This window comes from Cyprinodon tularosa, unplaced genomic scaffold (assembly GCF_016077235.1).
Source record: "Cyprinodon tularosa strain WSP-4 unplaced genomic scaffold, ASM1607723v1 ctg455, whole genome shotgun sequence".
Lineage (NCBI taxonomy): Eukaryota > Metazoa > Chordata > Actinopteri > Cyprinodontiformes > Cyprinodontidae > Cyprinodon > Cyprinodon tularosa.
Genome location: NW_024039180.1, coordinates 726,154 through 749,825, shown reverse-complemented (window position 1 = coordinate 749,825; position 23,672 = coordinate 726,154). Strand labels below are relative to the sequence as shown.

The 23,672-nt window shown below is 42.2% G+C and overlaps 1 protein-coding gene across 2 annotated transcripts in view; it reads right to left on the bottom strand.

Annotated features, from left to right (window-relative positions):
- The window catches only part of pmepa1 (prostate transmembrane protein, androgen induced 1), a 40,053-nt gene extending 32,454 nt beyond the window's left edge, over positions 1–7,599 (bottom strand). For both annotated transcript variants that reach the window (XM_038300757.1, XM_038300758.1), the window contains exon 1: positions 7,341–7,599. In XM_038300757.1, coding sequence (XP_038156685.1) covers positions 7,341–7,437 — 97 coding nt within the window. In that variant the 5' untranslated portion in view covers positions 7,438–7,599. The remainder of the gene's footprint in view (positions 1–7,340) is intronic.
- Positions 7,600–23,672: the final 16,073 nt, after the last annotated feature.

Here is a 23,672-nt window from a genome sequence, read left to right as displayed (position 1 = left end):
ATGGCTCTTGTTCTGGTTACGTTAAAGCCGGGCGTACACTGTGCGATATTTTTAAATTGTTGCACGCAGCTACAGCTCAAACTGTACGTCAAAACCGCAGGGTTTAAAAGTTCACAGCTCACCATGTATGATGTCACACTGTGCGGCCCGACGCTCTGATGCGATCTACCTGCTCTCACAGTACATCCTGAAACCACACATCAGACTCAGTGCCGAGAGATGGCGCCGGTCGGACTCGTCAACCAGGTGAAAAAGAAGAACTCCCTTGTCTTCACATGTGCAGTGCGCGAGTTTCTGGTGAATCGGTCTTAGCTCTGCTTCAACAGAACAATTTGCCCACAAACACCTTACCATGGCCGACTGAACTGTTTGATATTCTCCAGACTTTATAATTCCTGAGACCAGTGGCGGCTGGTGAAAAATATTTTTGGTGGGGCTGATATAGCCTAGTGTATGTCTCCAACTAATCCGGAATAAGAATTCAAATAAACAATTGGACAATACATACAATTTAACAGTAATGATTTAATTTACTATATAATAACAGTAACAGTGATGATTTGGGTCACTGTGACGGGGTTCTTTGGCCTCCAAGAATCCAGTCTCAGTCGGGTTACCGGTGTTGGTGATTTATTGTGCTCAAAAACTCAAAACAGGGTGCAAAAGAAACTAAACATGTACAAGATACTCTGGGCCTCAGCCTCCCTCCAGTTACCAGCAATGTAACAAAGAAACAGAAAACAAAAGCTGCTGCTTTTCTTCCCACAGCCCTCATTAAATAGTTTAAGCCCCTCACCTCAGGCTCTCTTATTTCTGATTTCTTCTCATTGATCAGTTTTGTCCATATATTACCTCCACAAACAATTGATGTACAAAAACAAATAATTTTTACAACTTAATTCTTTTACACAGATTCATTGACTTATTCAATTACACCAAACTGGGTTTGAACCCAGCAAAGACGCAGCCAGACTGAAGATGACAAGTCCCCGTAGCATAAACACGTACACACCCGCACCCCCCACACCCCCCACACACACACACACACGGCTAACCCCACTGAAATATTAAGTGTGCACCCTCAATATGCCAGCAGGTAACCAGGAACAGCTTGTGTGTTTTAAGTTCATGGAGCTACTGGGCTCAGCGCGAGTGTATTGGTCCTCACAAACACAGTATAACAGGAATGTGTGTGTGGCGCGCAAAGTTAGAGAGGTTGTTTTAAGCGACGAGGTGGATTCGTCACAGTCACAATAACCATGACATGAAATGTTCATATCCTACAACAGGGATGTTCTTCTGGCAAACGGGTAGATAAATAAGGATCTCACCGAATTTGGTGGAAGCTGCATCTCGGTCGTTACATTCGCCATCTCCCCTCTAACTGTCTGCACCTGCGCTTGGGTTCAGAAGCCTGTTAAAGCGCAGTATTTTCAGCGCCCCAATACCATAAAGTTCCGAGACGCTGATTGGCCATTAAATTCACCTAGCAATAGTACATGATTGACAGATTCTCTGCAAATGTGGGTCAGTCTGATCAGCGCCCCAAGAACAGAGACGGTAGGAGTCTGTCTGTGGAAATCCACAAATTAATGACAGTAGATAGGGAAATGTAGTTTATATAATTTGTTTTGCTTATAGGTACACAGTCTAGAGAGAAAAACTGACATTTATGAGTTAATTTCTAAAAATATATTTTACGTTTCTCTCTTCTTATCAGGGAGGGCGGTGCCCCAGCGCCCCCTATGGGCCGGCCGCCACTGCCTGAGACGCAAATCACCCCTCGATACCCCCTGCATACTACAGGACGCACAATGAGGCTGAAACTCGGCCCGATCGTAAAATTCTCACACGACTGGAGAATCGGCTTGAAAAGGGCAAGAAATCTCTAGCCTGGTGAGACCATCCTGATCTCGCGAGCTTTCAAGGTTTCAATCGCAGATCAGTCTGGAGACTCTCCGTTAAAGAAAATTTGGAGCCGTTCACCAAACGAACGTCCAATCAGCGTTGGCTTTGAGGCGGGTTGAGGTGTGACGCAACGAGAAGCGCGACAGTTCAGTCTAAAGAACATGGCGGCTTCAGCCGATGAAACTAGCGTTAGCGTGGCTATCGAGCAAGTTTTATCTGAATTACAGAGTATTTCTTCACTGAAAGAAGAGCAAAACACTGCTCTGGAGGCTTTTCTCAGAGGAAAATATGTTTTTGCTCTGCTCCCGACTGGTTTCGGCAAGAGTAGCCTGGCTTGTGGTTGTGTTTTCGTCGTCGCTCTGTTAGTACGTCATATGCTTCGTTGATCTGATTGGTTTATTTGGCCCGTCTATCACCAACATAGGCCAATCAGCTAACCAGTATCTTCGCCCCTTCCCAAAATTACTTCAACGGAAGGTTTCCAGATGGATATGCAGAGCAAATCCATCTGGCGGAGTCAGGTTAAGAAATTGCACAGTGTAAGCCCGGCTTAAGACTGTTTGTAGAACCAGTAGAACCACAGTGGCCCTGAAAAATGGCTGCTCAGTCAGCTCCCAGACGTTTCCCTTTGGTAGGCCGGAGGAAGTGAGGCTTGGAATCGGATCACATGTCTGTTCTCAGATGGGAGATTTTAGATGTTCAGAAAACTCCGCCAGCTTCTATCATGTTTCTGCTTTGATCATCACCTCTCAGGAGTAAAATGTGGATTAGTCTGTTTCATCTTTCCTGTCACACTCCACTGGAGTGTGACAGGAATTTAATCGGCAGCGGATTAAAACTAATCTGGTTTTAAAATAAAGGTCTGCCGACTCCTACACCATGTTCAGCTCAGCAGAATGTTGGTTCTGTCTGTTCCTCCCTCATGCTTCTCTCAGCCTGCTCTGCTTTATCTCTTCCCTCCTTCTGTCCTCCAGACTAAACATCACGTCTTTTTTCAGACAGAGGAATTGTGTGTTTGTCTCTATCTGCATTCTTATCTCGCCCTGCTGCTACATGTCCAGGCAGTGAGAGCAGATTGAAAACGATGCCGTTTTACAAGAGGTGGAAACCTAGAAGGTTTGACGTGAGTCGGTTCGACATCTGGGATGAACATGAAACCCAATGTGTCCTTAAAAACAATTCAAATGACATCCAAATCTGAAAGCATGATCATCTACAGCTTAAAGCAGACACCTCCAGAGTTCAGGAATGAAAGCAGCAGCAGCGGAAGCAGCTCCTGCATCAACATCAATTCAATTCAGTTTATTTCTATAGCTCCAATTCACATCATGTCATCTCAACGAAGTCATTTAGAATGTTTTTAGAGCCTAAACAGTAGTGTATAGGATTTCCTAAAAGCGCGCACATGCGCGTTCACGACGCTACGGAAGCCGGCAGACCAAACCAGATGAAAGTGCGCATTCAGCGTCTGCTCTGCTGATAATGCAAGCGTAGAAGAAGAAATGTGCTGTTTACCTGTGCAAAGAAAGAAACAACGAAAGAAAAATGTCTGAGGACTTCAGTGTTGAGGAAGAGCATGAGTTCTTTGCTGAGCTGAATGCGCACTTTCATCTGGTTTGGTCTGCCGCGGTTTCCGTAGACTCGTGAACGCGCTTTTAGGAAATCCTATACACTACTGTTTAGGCTCTAAAAACATTCTAAATGACTTCGTTTCGAGTAAATTCTGGACGCTACCCACTCAGGACACTTGGAATACATTGGACGAGCAGTATGGAGGAATATTGACACGTTTCTTGTGGACTTTTATGGACCTTTCTGCCTCGGGCGCCATAGACCTCCATTATTTGAATGTCAGCAGAAAGCAAGAAGCGTCGCAGATCTCCAGATGCATTTGAGATATCAAAAAAGTACTCCAGAGTGTTGTTCAGCATGGGGGTGAGTAGAAAATGAAGGCTAATCATGTTTTGGGTGTACTATTCCTTTAAAGATAAGGAGCTGCTTGTTGAGCTGCACTCTCGTCTTGGTTAGCATTCGCAAACATCTACAGTAGAAGCCATTCAAAATGTCCACACTTTTCTTGATGTGTCCTTAGCTGGTGGCTCCAGTGGCTGGAAGTTGGCTGCCATTCGGCTGGCTTTTGACTGGGACGCTACGTTCACATAACCTGACAACAGCCAGATGCATGTCTCGCTCCGCCCAGCTCCACTCACATACATCTGGGAACCCGCTCATTGAAAGTGATTTCCCCAACCAACTTTATGGTCTGGCCAATCAGGACGCAGGGCGGGTGTGTCCTGGAGTGGAGAAGCGAGCGTGAGATTCCAACAACAATGGCGGCTCGCATCGAGGAAGCAAGCGTTAGCATTGATGCTGCTATTTCTTCTGTGTTGTCCAATCTATCTGATATTGTTTCATTAAAAGAACATCAGAGAACGGCTTTGAAGGCTTTTGTTGGTGGAAACGAGGTTTTCGCCCTTCTCCCGACCGGATTTGGCAAGAGCTTGATCTACCCAATGGCTCCTCCTCTCACAGCGTCACGGGTTAGCTTCGGTGTGAGTGGTTGAAATAGCACGTCGATAAAGATGACAGACAAGTGGCTTATCCAATCATATGCAAGGAGTTTTGATGAGGCCCAGCCTTCAGTAAAGGCAATTCCTATGGCGGGTTCCCAGATGTATGTGAGTGGAGCTAGGCGGAGTGAGACATGCATCTGGCTGTTGTCAGGTTAACGTTCACACAGCGGCATGAAGTGAATCTAGCTTTTCACGTACATCTTCAACCCGAATCTGATCTTTTTATGACTGTCTGAAAAACACAGATCTGATTTTTTTTTCCAAAGCGACCCATGCCGCTTGGCTATACAGTCCGATACGTATTTGGTCTTTTCAAATGCAACCTGTGTCTGAACGGCCAGGCTGCATTCATTTGACCTGTACGCCATTAATACTGAACAAAGGTAACTATTCTGGGTCTTGCTACGCAGATGTGGCAAGAAAAACAACCACTGTGATGGACGATGATGCAGAGAGCAGCCTTTATTTTCCACCATCTTGGAAAGATTGTGTCGTTAATGTGTCGTTAATGAGGGATTGCTGAAGAGTCAATGAGTCGATGCAATCAACTGGTTTCCCTTAGATAGAAAACTTTGAATCAATCTGACTGGATGATCTGGTGAACTGGAAAGTGCCATGAGATGACGTGTTGTGAATTGGCGCTATAGAAATAAAGTGAATTGAATTGAACTAATGCACTGTCTGAGGTTGGGAAACATCGCAAGATGCGATCCATGTTTTCTTCCAAAAACACCGAGCACGCTTGCCTGTGATGTCAATGCGCATGTGAGTTGTATGAACATGTTCACGCAGGAGATCACATACAAGTCGCGTATATTCACAAATGTGAACAACCAAAAGAAATGGATTTCACAAAAAAATCGGAACTGAGTATAAAGGCCTGCAGTTTGAACGTAGCCCAAGTCCTTCAGTTGCTGGTGAAGGTTCTCAGTCATCCACGTCATAGTTCTGTTGCTCTGAAGAATTCTGTATCTTTTTATGTCAACATATTGATGTGCATAAATAACCACATTGTTTTGTTGTCAAGTAACTCTTAATATTAGGCTTGTCCCGATCCGATCCACGTATCGGATCGGAAGCCGATATTGGCAAAAAAATGCGTATCGGCAAGGCATGTAAAAATGCCGATCCAGACTGCCGATCCAGTTTAAAAAAAAAAAAAACGGTCCGTATTTTCCAGTTTCGCCGATTGAAACGATCCATTCCACTATTTTGCGCCAGTGTTCCCCGAATCCGGTCCAGAACACCTTCAACGCACCCACAGGTCTTTTTGGGTCTGTCTCCCGGCCTAACCATTAAAACAGGTGAATTGGAAGATAGCGGGGAAAATGTCAGCCGTGTGGGATTATTAGTGGAGGAGATTGGGGAGTATAAGGCATTTTTGTGTAATAGGTCACTATTATTTGCACTGATTTTTTTTAAGCAGTGTCTTTTTTCAACAGTAGAGTCCTGATTCTAAGTTAATAGACTATGTTCCACTCTTGTCTGTTTTGCATTTTTATTAAAACTTACAGTAATACTTGCACCTTTAACTGTTTACGGTTTTACTGTTCTCTGTGCAATTTCAGATTGCTATTCATAATTTTGTCCAGTTTGTGTTTATCTCTAAAAAACAGGTAAGTTTGTTGTTACCAATCATTGTGTTTTATTCAATTTCACCTAATTCAGCTGGCTAGATGTTATCAAGAGTACTAAAACCCTTTTCAACATGAGTCTTACAACTAAGGCTAAATACTTTAACTGAAACTTAAATAAATGCTCGGATAGGATGGTATCGGCCAGTATCGGTATCGTATCGGAAGTCCAAAAACAATATCGGTATCGGATCGGAAGTTCAAAAACCTGGATCGGGACATCTCTACTTAATATATGAAAACTTTAAATATCAAATAAGTAAGAACATTCCACTTGAGAGTATTATTGCGGCCACCATCTCCATTAGAGGAGGAAAAAATGGTAGGAGTGGCCACAGGGGTGGCCAATGATCGGCTGGGTGGCCTGGCCCCCCATCTAGCTCCGCCCCTGCAAAGCTCCTCATCATCACTTTTTGGGACTTTCTATTGTTAAAGTCTGTGTTTTGAGCTTTGGAAGCTGCAGAAAACAATTAAATGATTTTTTTTTTTTTTTTTTTGAGATCCATCATCTGTATTTACAAACAAACAAACAAACAAAAAATACTTAAAGAGAAAAAATTATGTTTTTCATTCCGGCCCAAATAGATGATGACATCATTATTCAGAGAAACATCTGAAATGTGTCTGAAATGAAATGAACTGTTGGTGACCTCAGTCAGACCGGTTCATCACAACAGACCCAGACGAACCAGATCCGAACCCAGAGCCGGACCCAGAGCCAGCAGAGGAGGCTCAAAACAGCATGGACCCCATCCCAAACCCTATCCCAGGACTTGTAGCCATGGAGACCACTGGAAGGCGCTGGTCCCCATAATGTTAGAAACACACAAAAAACACGCGCGCGCGCGCGGATTTCCCGGACAGCCAAACGCGTGTTACCAGCGCGCACGCGCAGCCAGACGGCTAGACAGCAGTCTGGCTTCAGCGGAATGACGAAGCCTCCCCCGCCCCCCCCCCCCCCCCCCCCCCCCCCCCCCCCCCCCCCCCCCCCCCCCCCCCCCCCAAGGGAAAAGCCCTCCTCTCCTTCTGCCTTCCAGTCTCCTCGAAGCGACATGTCCAGTTTGAAAGCAGAAAAACCAAAAGAGAAAATGACATGAACGGTTCTGTTCTCGGTCCGGTTCTTGTGGACCAGCTGCTTCCTGCTGAGAACAGCTGAAAGTTGTCAGGAAGTGGCTGATAAAGTGAGCGGAGCCCCTGTGGGAATGAATGGGTTAGCTTTACTCACTGATCTCCATGTTCTGGATGGACGGGTAGGGCTGGCAGTTGCAGCTGCAGGAGACATTGGGGTTGGAGGCGTTAGAAACACCCATCAAGTTCAACATCTAAGAGCTTCCAGCAGCAGACATGAAGAAGGAGAGGACAGCCTCAGTCAGCCTCTCCTTCCTCCTCTTCCTCTGTGCTTCTCTGTCCCGGCAGGTGTTCTCCTCTACCTGACTTTACTTCTTCTGTCCGCCTCCGTTTGCTCCTGTGAGCGACTGAAGTACCGACCCCCTCCCCATTGGGATCTCTGTCCCTCCTCCTCCTCTTCCTCCTCCTCTTCCTCCTCCTACTGTCTGCCTCTCACTCTTATTCTTGGTGCATCAGAAAATAAAAGAAGGAAAAGTCAAATGTTCCCAAAAACAGAAAACTGATCTTCTGAGCAAACCATCCACTGATGAATAAAAAACAAAACAAGAGGAGAAATAGTTAAAAACAAAAACAGCAACAACAAAACCTGATTGAAAGTATTAAGGTTGTCTTAATATATATATATATATATATATATATATATATATATATATATATATATATATATATATATATATATATATATATATAATTTTTTCTGGAAAAAAGACCTATGAGCCTTTAGGCGTACATAATTCAATTTAGTTGAGTTTATTTCTATAGCGCCAATTCACAACACGTCATCTCAAAGCACTTTCCAGTTCACCAGATCATCCAGTCAGACTGATTCAAAGTTTTCTATCAAAGGAAAACCAGCTGATTGACTCTTCAGCAATCCCTCACACTAAGCATGCTTGCAGCGACAGTGGAGAGGAAAAACTCCCTTTGAACAGGAAGAAACCTCCAGCAGAACCAGGCTCAGTGTGAGTGGCCATCTGCTGAGGCCCACTGGGGTTAATTTAAAATAAAGTTAATAAGAATAAATAATAAATTGATATCTGCTTCTTTTTGCTTTCTTATTGTCATGTATACTTCAGTGCACGCAACCAGTGCCTGTAACACACAGACGTCATCAGTTCTCAAGTGAATGAATGCGCTATTAATCAAACTTCACAATAACATAATTTATAACAACATAGATTTGGTCAGCTGGCATGAACCTGAGTCACTGTGTCTTTATGTCACATGTGACTCTATTAGCTCCAAAATCCTTTTACGCAAACCACAAGGAAATAGTTATATTATTATACTATTAAAACATCATTGGACAGTTCTCCACATCCATTACACAAAGAACACAATATCACTAGGTTGAACTTTTGATGATTAGGCCTCAAAATGAATAAATGAAAATACAAATACATGTTATAGTAAAATAAAAAAGTCAAAGTATTTAGCTCAAATATATAAATTGTGCGAAGTATTTTTAATAAATTTTTTAAAAATCTCCCTGTCGCCACTAGGGGGTGCTGCAGCACACCCAGCCTATCAGGGGGAGCAGAGACATCCAGTTCCAGCACATAAACAGGTTAACAGTGCATTGGTTAGTTTGCTTAGAAAGTCACAAAGCAAAGGTGGCCTCCTGATAGAACCATTAAACCAGGGGAAAATATTCCTGCTGGGGCTAATTTTCAAATAAAAGATCTGATCAATGGTCTCCATTATCATCAAACATCCAGGGGTGGATTTAGGACATTCCGGGCCATAGGCAAACACAGACAGGGGGCCCTCTGAATTGAGAAGACAGCCCCATTATTCAGATAGAGAAATGTTAATAGAATAGACATCCATTATCTGTTCTAGGTTGTGTCCCTCTCTTCTTGTCCCTTTTCTTCTTGTTTTCCTCTCTATGTTTTGTACTCAGCTGACTTTTCATGCTGTCTCTAAAGGAATGAAAGTTTCTTTCCAAGCACTAAGCTCACTTAGCTGATTGCTCCTTCCTGTGTTTCCAAAAAGGCCAAAGTAAATAACCCAGTCCTTCTTTTCACTGTAGACAAGCCATGATCTGCTTATCTGTTCTTCATTTTTCATATATTGTCGCCAAAGTCTCAAGTAGCAGAAAAAGTCAGCAATAGGCACTTTTTTGAAAAAAAAAACACTTAAGACACTTAATATTATACGTGTTCTGATGTTCTTTTAGCGAAAGGATTTTTATCAAAAACATAATTAATGTGCACAAATAAGGAATAGTTGTATTAACTATACACGTAAACAGAGCTTTATGGGGTCCCAGGAACTTGGGGCCCTAGGGAACTGCCTAGTATTGCCTAATGGTAAATCCCCTCCTGCTCTTAGCGAAGGAAGAGCGGCTCTGTTTATGTTTCTGAGGTTCCAACATGATGAAAAACCAGCTCCTAAACTGGGAACTTCTGGTTGGGTTGTGGGGACCAGTCTACCTGAAGTACAGCTCCTCTGGAGATGTCACATACCAAAAAATATACTAAGGCCCCGTCCACACGAAGTCAAAACGAACACGAAACGCTAATATTTTCCAGAACGTTTGTCGTAAAGACGGAGACGTAAAATAAATGTGATCGTCCACACGAATGCATGAAAACGCTGCAAAATGTATGCCAGGCCTGTAAGTGGCGCTGTGGTGCCAAAGCAAAAATAGGCGACGAAATGTTGGGCATGCGCACTAATATTTATACATGGTTGCCCTGCGGGTCCATTTTCGTGGTTCAGTCAAGTTCAGGTGCTGAACTATGTGGTCGATATTGCTCTGTTCTTCCTGGAGATATTCCAGAAGAAGAAGATTCTGTTGGAAGCCCGACAGCAGGGTGAGTAGCATGAGCAGCAACCATTCAACACAGTACGGCGCCATTGTTGTTGTGATACTGTGTCGCACATGCGTGTTTAGAGGCGACGCTATGACGCATGCGTGTAAAAAAAAAAATGCGGTTAAAGCTTAAAGATGGAAACGCGAAAACGGCGTTTCAAAATCTTCCCACTCTGAAGGCTGAATTAAAAAAAAGATCGTTTACAGACCCCCGAAACGCCGACTTCGTGTGGATGAGAGGCTGGTTTGGTGAAAAATTTGTGCGTTTAGGCCAGGGTTTGACTTCGTGTGGACGGGGCCTAAATCATTTCAAAAGGTTTAGCTTTATGTTGTGATTATATTATTATAGTTATCCTTTGATCAGCAGCCATAACAGAAATAATAAAAATTAATCTGGGAACAAGAATGAAATGAAAAACTCTCCCATGGTATAGGGGAACTTTGGTTAAAATAAATAAATAAATAAATAAATAAATAAATAAGTAAATAAAACCTACAATGTTTTGAAAGCGGTTGAGACGAAGCAGCAAAGCAGGAGGCAGTTGAACGTCCGTCAGCTTCTTCATGGTAATCCACACCAGGACAGATGTTTATACCCAACTCTGGATTTAAGCCTTTTCGTTGGATCTACATTTTATAAATAATTCTACTCTATTAATGACAGGAGAAATCCTCCTTCAAGGCCGGATAATCAGTTCCATGTGTTTTAGTAGTGACTGTTTTAACTTTTTTATTTCACAAGTCTTATTGTTTTTTGGTTATTATTGTTTTGATGTTCCTCCTGTTAATGTTTGTTTCAGGTCTTTCTGAGTCTCTTATGATTTTGCTGTGTGAATAAAAGCTTATATAAAATTCAAACTACTTTCCAGGATTTCCTTGTGCTCCGTCCTCCTTCTGAGCGGTAGATTTATTTAAGTCCACCGTCATCCCTCTGATTAATCACACAAATCTTTTTTAGTTGCTTTTTTCTCTACAAGGGATGATTTCTGATGCGGTAGGCCGTGACGTTCTGCAGAATGGTTTGGCTTTAAATGCATTGAAAATCTACTGAGCTGCACTGCTGCAGTGATCTGTGCAGCGCCCCTAGGAGTCTGTCTGCAGGAATTCACTGCTGAACAAATACCAGCCGACTCTAAATGCAGCTGATATATATGTCATGTCGCGTAGAGGCAAGCGTTAGTAAGTTAAACTGATATCTATATAACTCAATATGTAAGAAATCTAGGACAGATTTCCCCCTCTGGTATCAGCGCCCCCTATTGGCCCTCCATCTTTGATGAAAACTGTGATTCTAGCTTCTAATACAGATGAAGCCTAAAGCTGACAGTAATTTGTGAAATCTTGTTAAAGTAAATTATAAATGCATAACAGGAAATTGGACCACGGGATGAGTTACGGCCTTCTAGAAATATGCTGCAAAAATCATCTAAAAGTCTAAAAAAGGCTTTCAAACCACTGTTTGTTTTTCTTAATTGGAGCAAGTAGATAACCTGCTAATGAGATTAGGATTTTCCCCTAACTATAAGATAATTCACTTGATGATGTGCTTGGAGCTTGTTTTTTTTCCCCCTTGTCTTAAAGGAATAGTACACCCAAAACATGATTAGCCTTCATTTTCTACTCACCCCCATGCTGAGCAACACTCTGGAGTACTTTTTTGATATCTCAAATGCATCTGGAGATCTGGGAGGCTTCTTGCTGTCTGCTGACATTCAAATAATGGAGGTCTATGGCGCCCGAGGCAGAAAGGTCCATAAAAGTCCACAAAAAAACGTGTCAATATTCCTCCATACTGCTCGTCCAATGTATTCCAAGTGTCCTGAGTGGGTAGCGTCCAGAATTTACTCGAAACGAAGTCATTTAGAATGTTTTTAGAGCATAAACAGTAGTGTATAGGATTTCCTGAAAGCGCGTTCACGAGTCTACGGAAACCGGCAGACCAAACCAGATGAAAGTGCGCATTCAGCTCGGCAAAGAACTCATGCTCTTCCTCAACACTGAAGTCCTCAGACATTTTTCTTTCGTTGTTTCTTTCTTTGCACAGGTAAACAGCACATTTCTTCTTCTACGCTTGCATTATCGGCAGAGCAGACGCTGAATGCGCACTTTCATCTGGTTTGGTCTGCCAGCTTCCGTAGCGTCGTGAACACGCAGGTGCGCGCTTTCAGGAAATCCTATACACTACTGTTTATGCTCTAAAAACATTCTAAATGACTTTGTTTCGAGTAAATTCTGGACGCTACCCACTCAGGACACTTGGAATACATTGGACGAGCAGTATGGAGGAATATTGACACGTTTTTTGTGGACTTTTATGGACCTTTCTGCCTCGGGCGCCATAGACCTCCATTATTTGAATGTCAGCAGACAGCAAGAAGCCTCCCAGATCTCCAGATGCATTTGAGATATCAAAAAAGTACTCCAGAGTGTTGTTCAGCATGGGGGTGAGTAGAAAATGAAGGCTAATCATGTTTTGGGTGTACTATTCCTTTAAACACAGATCATTTAATTCCATCAGTCAATGGTCTTCCTTACCTGCTCAGATCAATGGAAAATACTCTCATTTCAAGAAAAATTGACTTTTATTCCAATTTTTGCAGTGTTTGTTTTCAGTACAGGGCCCCTGTCTAGACCCGCCCCTGCTCATAATCTCCCAGCCCAGTGTTGCAAGGTGCAGCTAAAGGTAAGCCTCTCTTTTAGCCATGTGTAAAAAAAAAAAAAACAAACAAAAAAAACAAGCAATCAGCTCTTTATCAAAATAAGCACATCTCAATATTATCTTAATTATGAGATTTGTCTAAGTGGCACCACAGAGTAGGACCTGTTAGCTTAGAGAGCAACAATGTCCAGGGTTTGAATCCGGGCCTGACTTTCTCCAACACCTCATTGGTTCCCTGTGATTGGGTCCCCCCCCCCCACACTTTTAGTTTGTTAAAACACCTTTGATCAACCAGATATTGGTCAGAAACCAACCAAACCACTGATTTTAGAACAACTAATTGGTTAACAACAATTTAACCACATCATCCAGTCAGATTGGTTCATTGGTTCTATGTAAGAAAAACCAGCTGATTGCATCAACTCATAGACACACAAAAAAAATTCTTCACACCAAGCATGCTTGTAGCGACAGCGGAGAGGAAAAATCCCTTTGAACAGGAAAAAAAACTCACTCAGATCCAGAGCCAGGCTCAGTGTGAGCTGACTGGGGTTCAAGGAGACAGAAGCGGACAAAAAAACAGATACAAAATGTAACTGTCAATCAGCGCTACAGCCCTGTCCAGGAAACACACAGCCAGGATGACGAGTTCAGAGTCAGCTCCCTTGTCAGAGGAGGAAATTTTGAACGTCCAGTTAGTCACAGTCAGAGAAACAGGACTACACGGAAAAACAGGCCAAGCTCCAACATCTAGAAACAAAGGTGTTGATGGCAGCAGCACAGCTAATAGTTCTCTCCAGGATGGAGTCACAGCCAACAGTAGATTAGAGATTGAAGTAAAAAATATTGCAGAATGCAAAAATAGAGATGAAATGATGATTAAGGGGTCATTATGTCCTCCATCAATCTAAGCCTATAGCAGCACAAATGCAGATAATAGCTCAGCATAACCTAAGTATTTTAGATGAGGTATAAGAAAGGTAGCGCCGAAAAGTGGCAAAGGTAGAGCCAAGGAGAAACACCTGATCAGGCTGTTAATACTCTACCTCCACCTACCTCTCTACTTACCCAGCGACTAAGCACACATCACTGTTTTTAACTTTAAGCGTTATCAAAAAGGAAAGTTTTAAGCCTAGCCTTAAAAGTAGACAGGGTGTCTGCCTCTCAGACTAAAACTGGTAGTTGGTTCCACAGGAGAGGAGCCTGAGAACTAAAAGATCTGCCTCCCATTCTACTTTTAGAAATTCTAGGAACCACTAGTAAACCTGCAGATTGAGAGCGAAGTGCTCTGTTAGGAACATAAGGAACAATCAGATCTCTGATATCAGATGGAGCTTGGCCATTTAAGGCTTTATATGTGAGAAGGAGGATTTTAAATTCTATTCTGGATTTAACAGGAAGCCAATGAAGAGAAGCCAGGATAGGAGAGATATGATCTCTCTTTTTCATTTTCATCAGAACTCTGGCTGCAGCATTTTGGATCAGCTGAAGGCTCTTAACTACAGTTTGTGGACTTCCTGATAGTAAAGAATTACAATAGTCCAGCCTTGAATTAACAAATGCATGGACTAGTTTCTCAGCATCACCCCTGGACAGGAGATTTCTCATTTTTGCAATATTCCTCAGATGAAAGAAAGAAATTCTAGAAATGTTTTTGAAGTGGCATTTAGACGGATAGAATCCTGCGGTTGTCCAGCCTTGTTTTGGGTACCACTGACTTGCATGTTGCAGCACATCTGATGGCAGGACATCCTCTGCAGCCACCTAGTGCTGCGATGGCCTGGTCAGCCATCAGATAGAACCTGCCGTACGTTCAGCCTATAAACCTTCAGCAATGCTTCCAACACTTCGCTGAATCTCTGTTGTACAGAATGAAGGCGGAGGGGGGGTTCGCCCCTTTACCCCTAACATCTACTGGTTAGTGAGCTTTCTGAAGGGTTTTCCCTTGGAATCTGCTGAAGTTACTCTCCATGCTTTTATGACCCATGGCAACACTTAGACCTCGACTTCCTCCAGAAGCTCTATTTATTTGGGTGTTTTTCTACTCATGATCCTTGTGTTTATATACTTATCACTAATGGTCGGCGTGTCTATCAGTACCGCCCTCTTTTCTGTTTGGTTGATCGCTGGTTAGCCATAACCTGTTTATCAGTCTGAAGGTCCTGCAGGATCTATGTTTGGAAATGCATTCTTGTTTGATGGGTTTGTGATAAATGCTTTAGTCTGGCATTTCCTCTTCTTTCTCCTAAAAGTCAACCACATAATCTATACCTTAGGAAAAACAACATATTAGGCTCCATGATCAGACAGAGGAGGGTGGAAACCACACAAAAATTCTGCATAGAGAGAATAAAAAAATTCGGCTTCATTAAGAAGACGACTAACACAGGAACTAAGAGTTTCTGCAGCAGACTCAGGTCCACGGGCAGCAACACGTGTCCACTGGCTTCTGACTCCTGCATGATCACATGAAGCTGAGGAAGGAGAAATAACGGCTCAGAGACATCATGGGATCGTCTGGAAAAAAATTTTTCCTCCGTAAACTAAGCTCTAAAAGGCAGACTAAGAAACACACTCATGATTCTTTGTAGTTTTTATTCAGTCATAAGTTCACTGTCCTGTTTCATGTTTGATTTTTTAAAAAGTTTTTTCAGTGTTACAGTTGGTTGAAAATACTATCAGGGAAGTGACTCATGCAACTAGATATTACACCATGTAACAGACTGTAGCAGTTCTGAAGTAATATCACTGATAAAAGAAACATCTGTCTGATTGATGATTATTCACCAAGATTATTGAAAACTAAAAAATAATAAATACAGGTTTGTCTTTGCACTGAGGAGATATAGCCGGTCAGCCTGACTTCCACATTAAAATGAAATAATTGCACATATATAAAACTAAATAAACTCAACATTGAAGGCAGGTCAACCAATCAACCTGGCAGCAAAGGGGGCCTCTGCCGCCCTCTGCTGGACATCAGCATAATTGACGGACATCATTTTGTCAGAGTTTTGACTTTAAGACAAGATAACTTGGGACTTATATGTGGGCAGGAGTTTCCCTCAAACATCTATGAATACCACAGCCTCTGATTTGGTCATTTCTAATTGCCAAGTGAAGAACATCTAAACCACCTTCATGACTTTTCTTGTTCACTATTGATCTGCAGTAGAGCTTTTAAAAACCTGTTTAAGAAATAAAGCCTCTCTGAGCTAGGTTAAGCAGGGTGGAGATGGATGATGACGCAACAAGTTCTCAACAATACTCATTTTCAGAATGCAGAATGATCAGCCTGCTCCAGCTCACCTCTTATTGTTTTCCAATTAAAAACTATGAGAAGCTTTTAGGGAAAATGATGCAGATCGCTACATATTCAGGTAACATGTTGGGAACAGGGGCGGATTTAAGACATTTGGGGCCCTAGGCAAAGACAGGCAGGGGGCCCTCTGAATTAAGAAGACAACACATAAAACAGACCCATTATACAGACACAGAAATTTTAATAGAATACACATACATTTAGTATATATGTATATTTATTATACACATACATTTGTTAATTGTTTATTCTACATTGTGTCCCTCTCTTCTTGTCCCTTTTCTTGTTGTTTTCCTCTCTATGTTTTGTACTCAGCTGACTTTTCATGCTGTCTCTAAAGGAATGAAAGATTTTTTTCAAGCACTAAGCTCACTTAGCTGATTGCTCCTTCCTTTGTTTCTAAAAAGGCGACGGCAAAAGTAAATAACCCAGTCCTTCTTTTCACTGCAGACAAGCCATGATCTGCTTCTCTGTTCTCCATTTTTCATTTGGATGAAATAATAGCTGCATGAATCATGACAGCAGACAAGATAGAGGAGAGCAGGAGGCGGGGTTACCAATCTACTTGCTCTGGAGAGCAGAGTTCCCTGCCTTTAGATGTTGTCCAAAAAGTCTCCACTAGCAGGAAAAAGTTGTTAGATTTGGCACTAGGCCCTTTTTTTAAAAATAAAAGTGCTAGAGGGGTCTGAAAAGTCGCTAAATTTAGCCACAAAAGCACTAACTTGGTTCGTATCGTTTGTTCTGAAATGGTTTACTGCTGTCTGTTTGGACCTTTCTGAACATGCTCAGCAAATTGGCTGATCCAATATGGTGGACACTGCCATTTTAGTGAAGGTATTGTTATCATCAACATAATTAATCTGCACAAATCAGGAATAGTTGAGAGTTGTATGGGCCACCAGGAACTTGGGGCCCTAGGCAACTGCGCAGTATTGCCTAATGTAAGATACAAAAGGCAACTGTCAACCAGCTCCACAGGCGGCCCCGTCCAGGAAACCCACAGACAAGCAGACGAGCTAAAAGCCAGCTCCCATGTCAGAGGATGAAGAGAGCACATCCAGCCAGTCACGGTCAGAGAAACAGGACTACACTGAAAAACAGGTCAATCTCCAACATATAACACCAAGATTTTTTACTTCATTATCTGAGATCAATTCAATCCCATCCAGATTAGGTGATTGAATAATAAGCTTATTTTTCAGAGACTCTGGTCCAAAGACTGTAAATTCTGTTTTGTTTGCACGCAGAAGCAGAAAGTTAAGAATCACCCAGGTTTTTATGTCTTCAAGACATGCCTGCAGTCTATGTAATGGGTTAGTTCCATCTGGATTCATGGGAAGATATGATGAGTATCATTGGTATTAGAGTGTAAATTAATCCCATGTTGTCTAATAATTCTACCAATTGGGATAATATATATATATTGTAAAGATAATTGGTCCTAGCACTGATCCCTGTGGTACTCCACAGGTAACCCTGGACATGATGGAGATTTATCATTAACGATTTAAACCAGTCTAGTGCTGTTCCTTTAATTCCAACAAAATATTCAAATCTTTCTAAAAGAATTTTATGATCAACTGGATCAAATGCAGCACTGAGATCCAACAGGACAATTACAGATACAACTCCATTATCTGAGGCCATGACTCAGATTTAAACCCCTCTATTGTTCTCTATGGTGTAAGTGATCACACACTTGTTTGGCAACTACTTTCTCAAGAATTTTAGATCAGAAAGATACATTTATCTCTATAATTGACCAAGTAATCTGGAACAAGAGATTGTTTTCCTAAGTAAAGCTTTAATCACAGCTACCTTAAAAGCCTGAGGTACAAATCCCTGTAATAGGGATAGATTCATCATATGTAAAATAGAGGTGGAAATCAGAGGTAATGCTTCCTTAACATACAAGTTGAAGGCTTAGATGAAGACAATAGTTTTGCTGACTCTGAAAGCTCAAGTTGATTAAAACAGTTCAAACCTGGTTCAGATTCTATAGTTACCTCATATGCTGCCTCACCTTTAAGAGATAAATCAATCATATTTAAAGAGGCGCCAATGATCTTATTTTTTATAAAATCAATCTTTTGTAAAAAGCATCCCATAAAATCATTACTGCTAAGAGCAGGGGGGATGGACGGTTCAACAGAGCTATGGCTCTGGGGAGTTTGGCAACTATATTAAAAATAAACCTACGATTATTGTTATTCCCCTGCTGCTCTTGCTTTACAAATGGTCATTTTATACATTTATACATTTTTCCAGACTAGGTAGGATTCCTGTAGGCATGTAGAACGCCATTTTCCCTCCAATTTCCTTGTTGCTTCAAATTGTACAGTTCTCTAAAGCAAAGCCTTTTTAAAATATATAACTGCACTATCTGATAATGATCTGCTAAAGTGAAGCCTTCTTTCTGTGGAGGACATCTCTGTTAAAGTAATTTTAAAGGTTATTAAAAATGGTCAGAGGACAGGGCTGTGAGGAAATACAATTTTTTCTTCACATTCTATGCCATATTTCAGCACAAGGTCGAAAGCATGAGCATGAGAATGTGTGGGACTATTCACATTTTGAACAAAGCCAATAGCATCTAAGATAGCATTGAAGGCTGCTCTTAAGCTATAACTTTCAATGTCAGCATGGATGTTAAAATCTCCCACTATGATTACCCTGTCAGTATTTAATACCAAATAAGAAAGGAACTCTGAAAACTCATCTAAAAAATCAGAGTAAGGACCTAGTGGGCAATACAAAGTTACAAAAAGGAGATTTTTGTTGTATTGCAATTTTGGTAGAGGAAACTAAGGGTTACATTTTCAAAAGAGCTGTAAGTATTATCTGCCTTTGGAGTAACCAGTAAGTCAGACTGAAAGATTGTTGCTACTCCTCCTCCTCCCCCAAAATATCTAGGTATATGAAAATTTTAATAACTTTGGGGGGGGGCTCATTTATATTCACATACAGCAATCCTATTGCTGCAGCCAAGTTTCTGTAAGGCAACCTAAATCAATGGGATTATCACAAATCAAGTCATTAACTAACAGACTTTTGAAGAAAGAGATCTTACACTGCAAAAAATGTTAATCTAGTTTTTTTTTTTTTAATAAGTAAACTTTTTCTTAAATTGAGAAGGTAAGTGTAACTTTTTGCTTCAACTTCAAATGCATGGTATCTAAGTATCTTTTTTAAATGGTAAAAATGTTAATTGCATTGGCAGATCATCTTATTTTCCTATTCAATTTAATGTAAATACACTTATTTTAAGAAAATGGTATTCATTTTCAGAACAAGTAAAGTGAGAAACAGAAGTATAATTTGTTTATAGAACAGTGCGGGAACCTGGCAGACCACTTAACGACTCATCCAAATGTTTTGGTTGCCTATGTTAAGGGTAGTGCTTATTGTAAATAGTAAAAACATTTAGATCAATGATGGCCTGCATGGGAATTTCACTTCTGGTTGTCTGAACAAACCCAGTGGCATTTTTTTTTTTTTTTTTTTAGGTATTTTCCTCAAAAAAATCAAACAGTTAGTTGATTGACTAATTATTTTGAACTGTATTTACTCTGGTTTTATTTTCTTCTGATATTAAAAGCAGTTTGAACATCAGGAAGGAGGTGCTCCATGTCCAATGGCAGAGCTCTTCCTCTGTGTTGTAGGTCGAAGGCCTGGGCCTCTGCAGCAAGCTGAGAAGGATGATTGAGCTGGATGTGAGTCAATTCAGAGGGCTGAGTCACCAGGTGTCAGCCAGGTGTGGTCATCCTTGGTGCATCCTTTGCTTTATCACACCCTCTCTTTGAAGACGGGAGTAGCTGAATCATTGGGTTGAGTACTTGCTCTCCCAGGGGCGAAGCGACTATTTATTGCAGCCTGTTCTGATGCCGGAATATGATTAAAGTTTAAGAAAGGAAGCAGGAGCCACAGTGTTTGGGAGAAAAACAATCCAGGATCCAGGGCTTGGTAATGGGTCCTTTATTTGGACTTATCGGGTGACAAAACAATGCAGTAGTTATTATTAAATTTTTCACTTTGCTGATTGATAAGAAACACAGGAGAAGCAGTACACTAGGATCGTTAGAGGTATCTTTAGGGGCCTCAGAGCTGCGCCATGACATAATCAGCCAAAGAATCTTGCATCTGGAGGACGCAGCCACCAAATTCAAACTCAGTAAAGAAGTGTTAGGTTCTGTAGATTTGTGTGGCTCCAGTGCTCCTAATCCTCGACCCATTGGTGCTTGTTAACTGAGACAACTGCAGGCGTCAAGAAGGAGCAGCTTCCCTGAGGCAGACGGCAGATGGCTAACACTCTCCAAGTGGTCCTGGTTCTCCGCTTCCCTGAACAATGTGTAGATTCTCCTGGTAAAGTCTGATGTCCCATTTGTCGTTTCCTGACTGCTCTTCAATCGCTGTTCCTGCAAGTCTCAGCTTCTCCCTATCAGCCAGAACTCTGCTCCAGGATGAGAAGCTGGTCCTGGCTCCCCGTCAGCCTACCTATGAGTTACAGGTCCTAGCTGTGGTTTCTATGGGTTAAATGCAAGTTTAATGCTTTGTGACACACGGTTGCTGTGGCCAAAAGCGAAAGAATAACTGAAACAGAGTTAATTTTACCAATCTTCATTGTATAAAGATAAAATGCAAATGCGGCTATCTAAAATTTAACAGAAATGCAAACATACAGGAATTGGCAAGAACATATTTTGGAGAAAAAAACATATTTTGAAGCAATTACTTATAAGGTAGCTATATTAACTAAACTGTAACATTTCTTCTTAGTTTTTCTGCTTAAAAATCTACATGACAATTATGATAATTAGTCACTGCCACTTAAAAATAGCACTTGGCAAATTACAGTCAATTACAAGAAAAACATGATTTTTTTTTACCATTTCTTTCATTTTCATGATTCTTCAGATTTCTCTATTGAGCTTAAAAAAGAAAAGAAAAACAGCAACAGACAAATGGATATGTCACGTTCTCATCTGGGAGTCTGCTTGGAGAGGAAGCTGGCATTCATTGTTAGACGCTTCTCCAACATTATTTTAAACATTGTTGTTTTGAGTTTTACCGTTTTACAGAGTTTTACAATCTGATATTTTGAGTTACGGCTTGATACAAAACCGGTGGCTTTACTCACCAAATGATATCAACCTCCAACCTCAACGGATTGTTGATAGGCTAAGGCTATCTCTCGGCTAACACTTTCGGCAACAGGCATGATGCTCACGTACTTTATCCCACAGCTGCTGGCTCTCAACAACCGCTGCATTCCTACGTGCATTACAGCCATCAAAGAACTTGGACTTCATTGCCGTCCACGTTACATCCACAGAAGTCCCCTTTGAAAGTTTGTTTACCATCAAACCTGGCCAGCCCACAACTAACATTCCATCTATATGGACGGCGGTCGAACGTCTCCCGCGTCATCAGAGAAGTGTCGCTCTCAGCGCTAAGGATACGGGAAATATTGTGAGATCTCAGCATGCTCAGCCGAGCTGCATAGGAAACAATGCAATGTCTTGCCACAGCAAGCTGACTGGAAAACGTGTTGGATTTCAGTGTACTACTGCCTCGAAAGAGATTCATCAACACTTAAAATCTAACTTTTTAATACAGAATCCCTTATAAAAAAAGGATCCTTCCTACATGACATCACGGACAAAGGATTAGACTTCATGTGTCTCACAGAAACATGGCTCCAGTCATGGGTCCAGTCAGCCCTTAATGAAGTCCCCCATCCCCCCCCCCCCCGGTTACAGCTACCTGGAGAGAGCCAGGAGCACTGGGCGTGGTGGTGGCCTAGCTGTCATACACCGACAGGACTTGGTACTGACCCCCTCCCCCTTCCTGCACTGTCTTCATTTGAATGCCTAACATTTAAGTCTGAACCTCCCCTCTCCTTGAAAATGTTCCTCATCTACCGGCCCCCAAAACCCAATATTGTTATGATTCAGACTAAGGATCCAGATACAACCAGAACACAACAGGTAATAACTTTAAAAGATTTATTGAATAAACTCTGCAGGTAATTCAGGATCAGGAGAACCAGAGCCTCTGGAAGGGAGTGAACAGGTTAGTGGCTGAGACGGATGATTAAAAGTTCAAACTGCTAAGCAACTAACCTTCTTTAATATCCAGGCGGGGTGTCTTGGTTCCTGAAAACTTTGGTTCCTTGACAGTTATTTCTCACTGAGGCTTGGTCAAAGGAGGTCCAGGGTCAGAGCCAGTTGATCAGATATTCAGAGAATCCGAAACAGAACCCAGGGACAAAGCCAGGGCACAGAAACAGGTCAGGGATCCAGGCGGCACAAAAAACAAATCCAACAGGGGCTAAGCAGGCTCCAAAATGAGGAGGCAGAAACAGGCAGAATCAGGTAAACAGACAGAGAAAAATTCTGGATGCTTACTAAACAAGGCTTTCAGGCAATCTGGCACTGTCAACTAGTCAGAGGCCTGCTTAAGAAGGCTGGCAAACAGGTGAGAGGAATCTGTGGTAATTGGACTGAGCAGCAGGAGCCATCATAGGGCTTGACCTGGGACACATGGAAGGTGGGATGGATCTTCATGGAGTGTGGCATCTGTAACTGGAGGGCCACTGGGTTCACCACCTTATAAATAGGAAAGGGGCCAACAAAGGGGGGTGGGGGGCAACTTTCAACATTCCATTTGGAGTGGGTCCTTGCTGGACAGCTAGACTCTTTGACCAACTTGATAGACAGGGGCCAGGACACGACGACGGTTAGCTGTTCTGGACTGTACCTCTAACTTCCTGATTAAGGTCTGTCTAACTCTCCTCCAGATCCGTTGGCACCTCAAGGCAGCAGCGTGGGCTGAAGGGACCATCACTTCCCTCTCCTGGATCGAGAACACTGGCTGCTGGAAACCATAAACAACATAGAATGCTGAGAGGCAAGTGGTACTTGAGGGAAGAGAATTAATTGAGTGTTCAACCCATGACAGACTTGGGACCATTTGGACGGGTCCAACCCGCACAGGACATGGAGCCCGGTCATCAAAGGAGGTCCAGGGTCAGAGCCAGTTGATCAGATATTCAGAGAATCCAAAACAGAATCAGAAACAGGTCAGGGATCCAGGCGGCACAAAAAAAAAGTTCCAACAGGGGCTAGGCAGGCTCAAAAATGAGGAGCCAGAAATAGGTCAGGATCAGGTAAACAGACAGAGAAAAATGCTTGATGCTTACTAACCAAGGCTTTCAGGCAGTCTTGCACTGTCAACTAGTCAGAGGCTCTGCTTAAGAAGGCTGGCAAACAGTTGAGAGGAATCAGTTGTAATTGGGCTGAGTAGCAGCAGCACAGGAAGGCCAAATGCACAGTCAGAGCAGAAGGGGGAAGGAAATGAAATCGTAAACACTAGTTGACAGGCCAGAAAAATAACAAATAAGGCTTTTGTTGGGAGCTGGAGAAGTACCACCTTCTTCCAGCAGAGTCCGCCGTGGATCCTCCTGAGCCGAGCCTCCTGCACAGCTGAGGCTCATTCCATCATCAGAGGATCCACAGTATTTAAGCTGTCTTCAGACCTTGCCTCAACGCCACAGTGTTGATCCAGTTGGTTAGCACCTAAGCCTAGTATCTCTGAGAACCTTTGTTGACTTTTGAATCCAGACTGGATT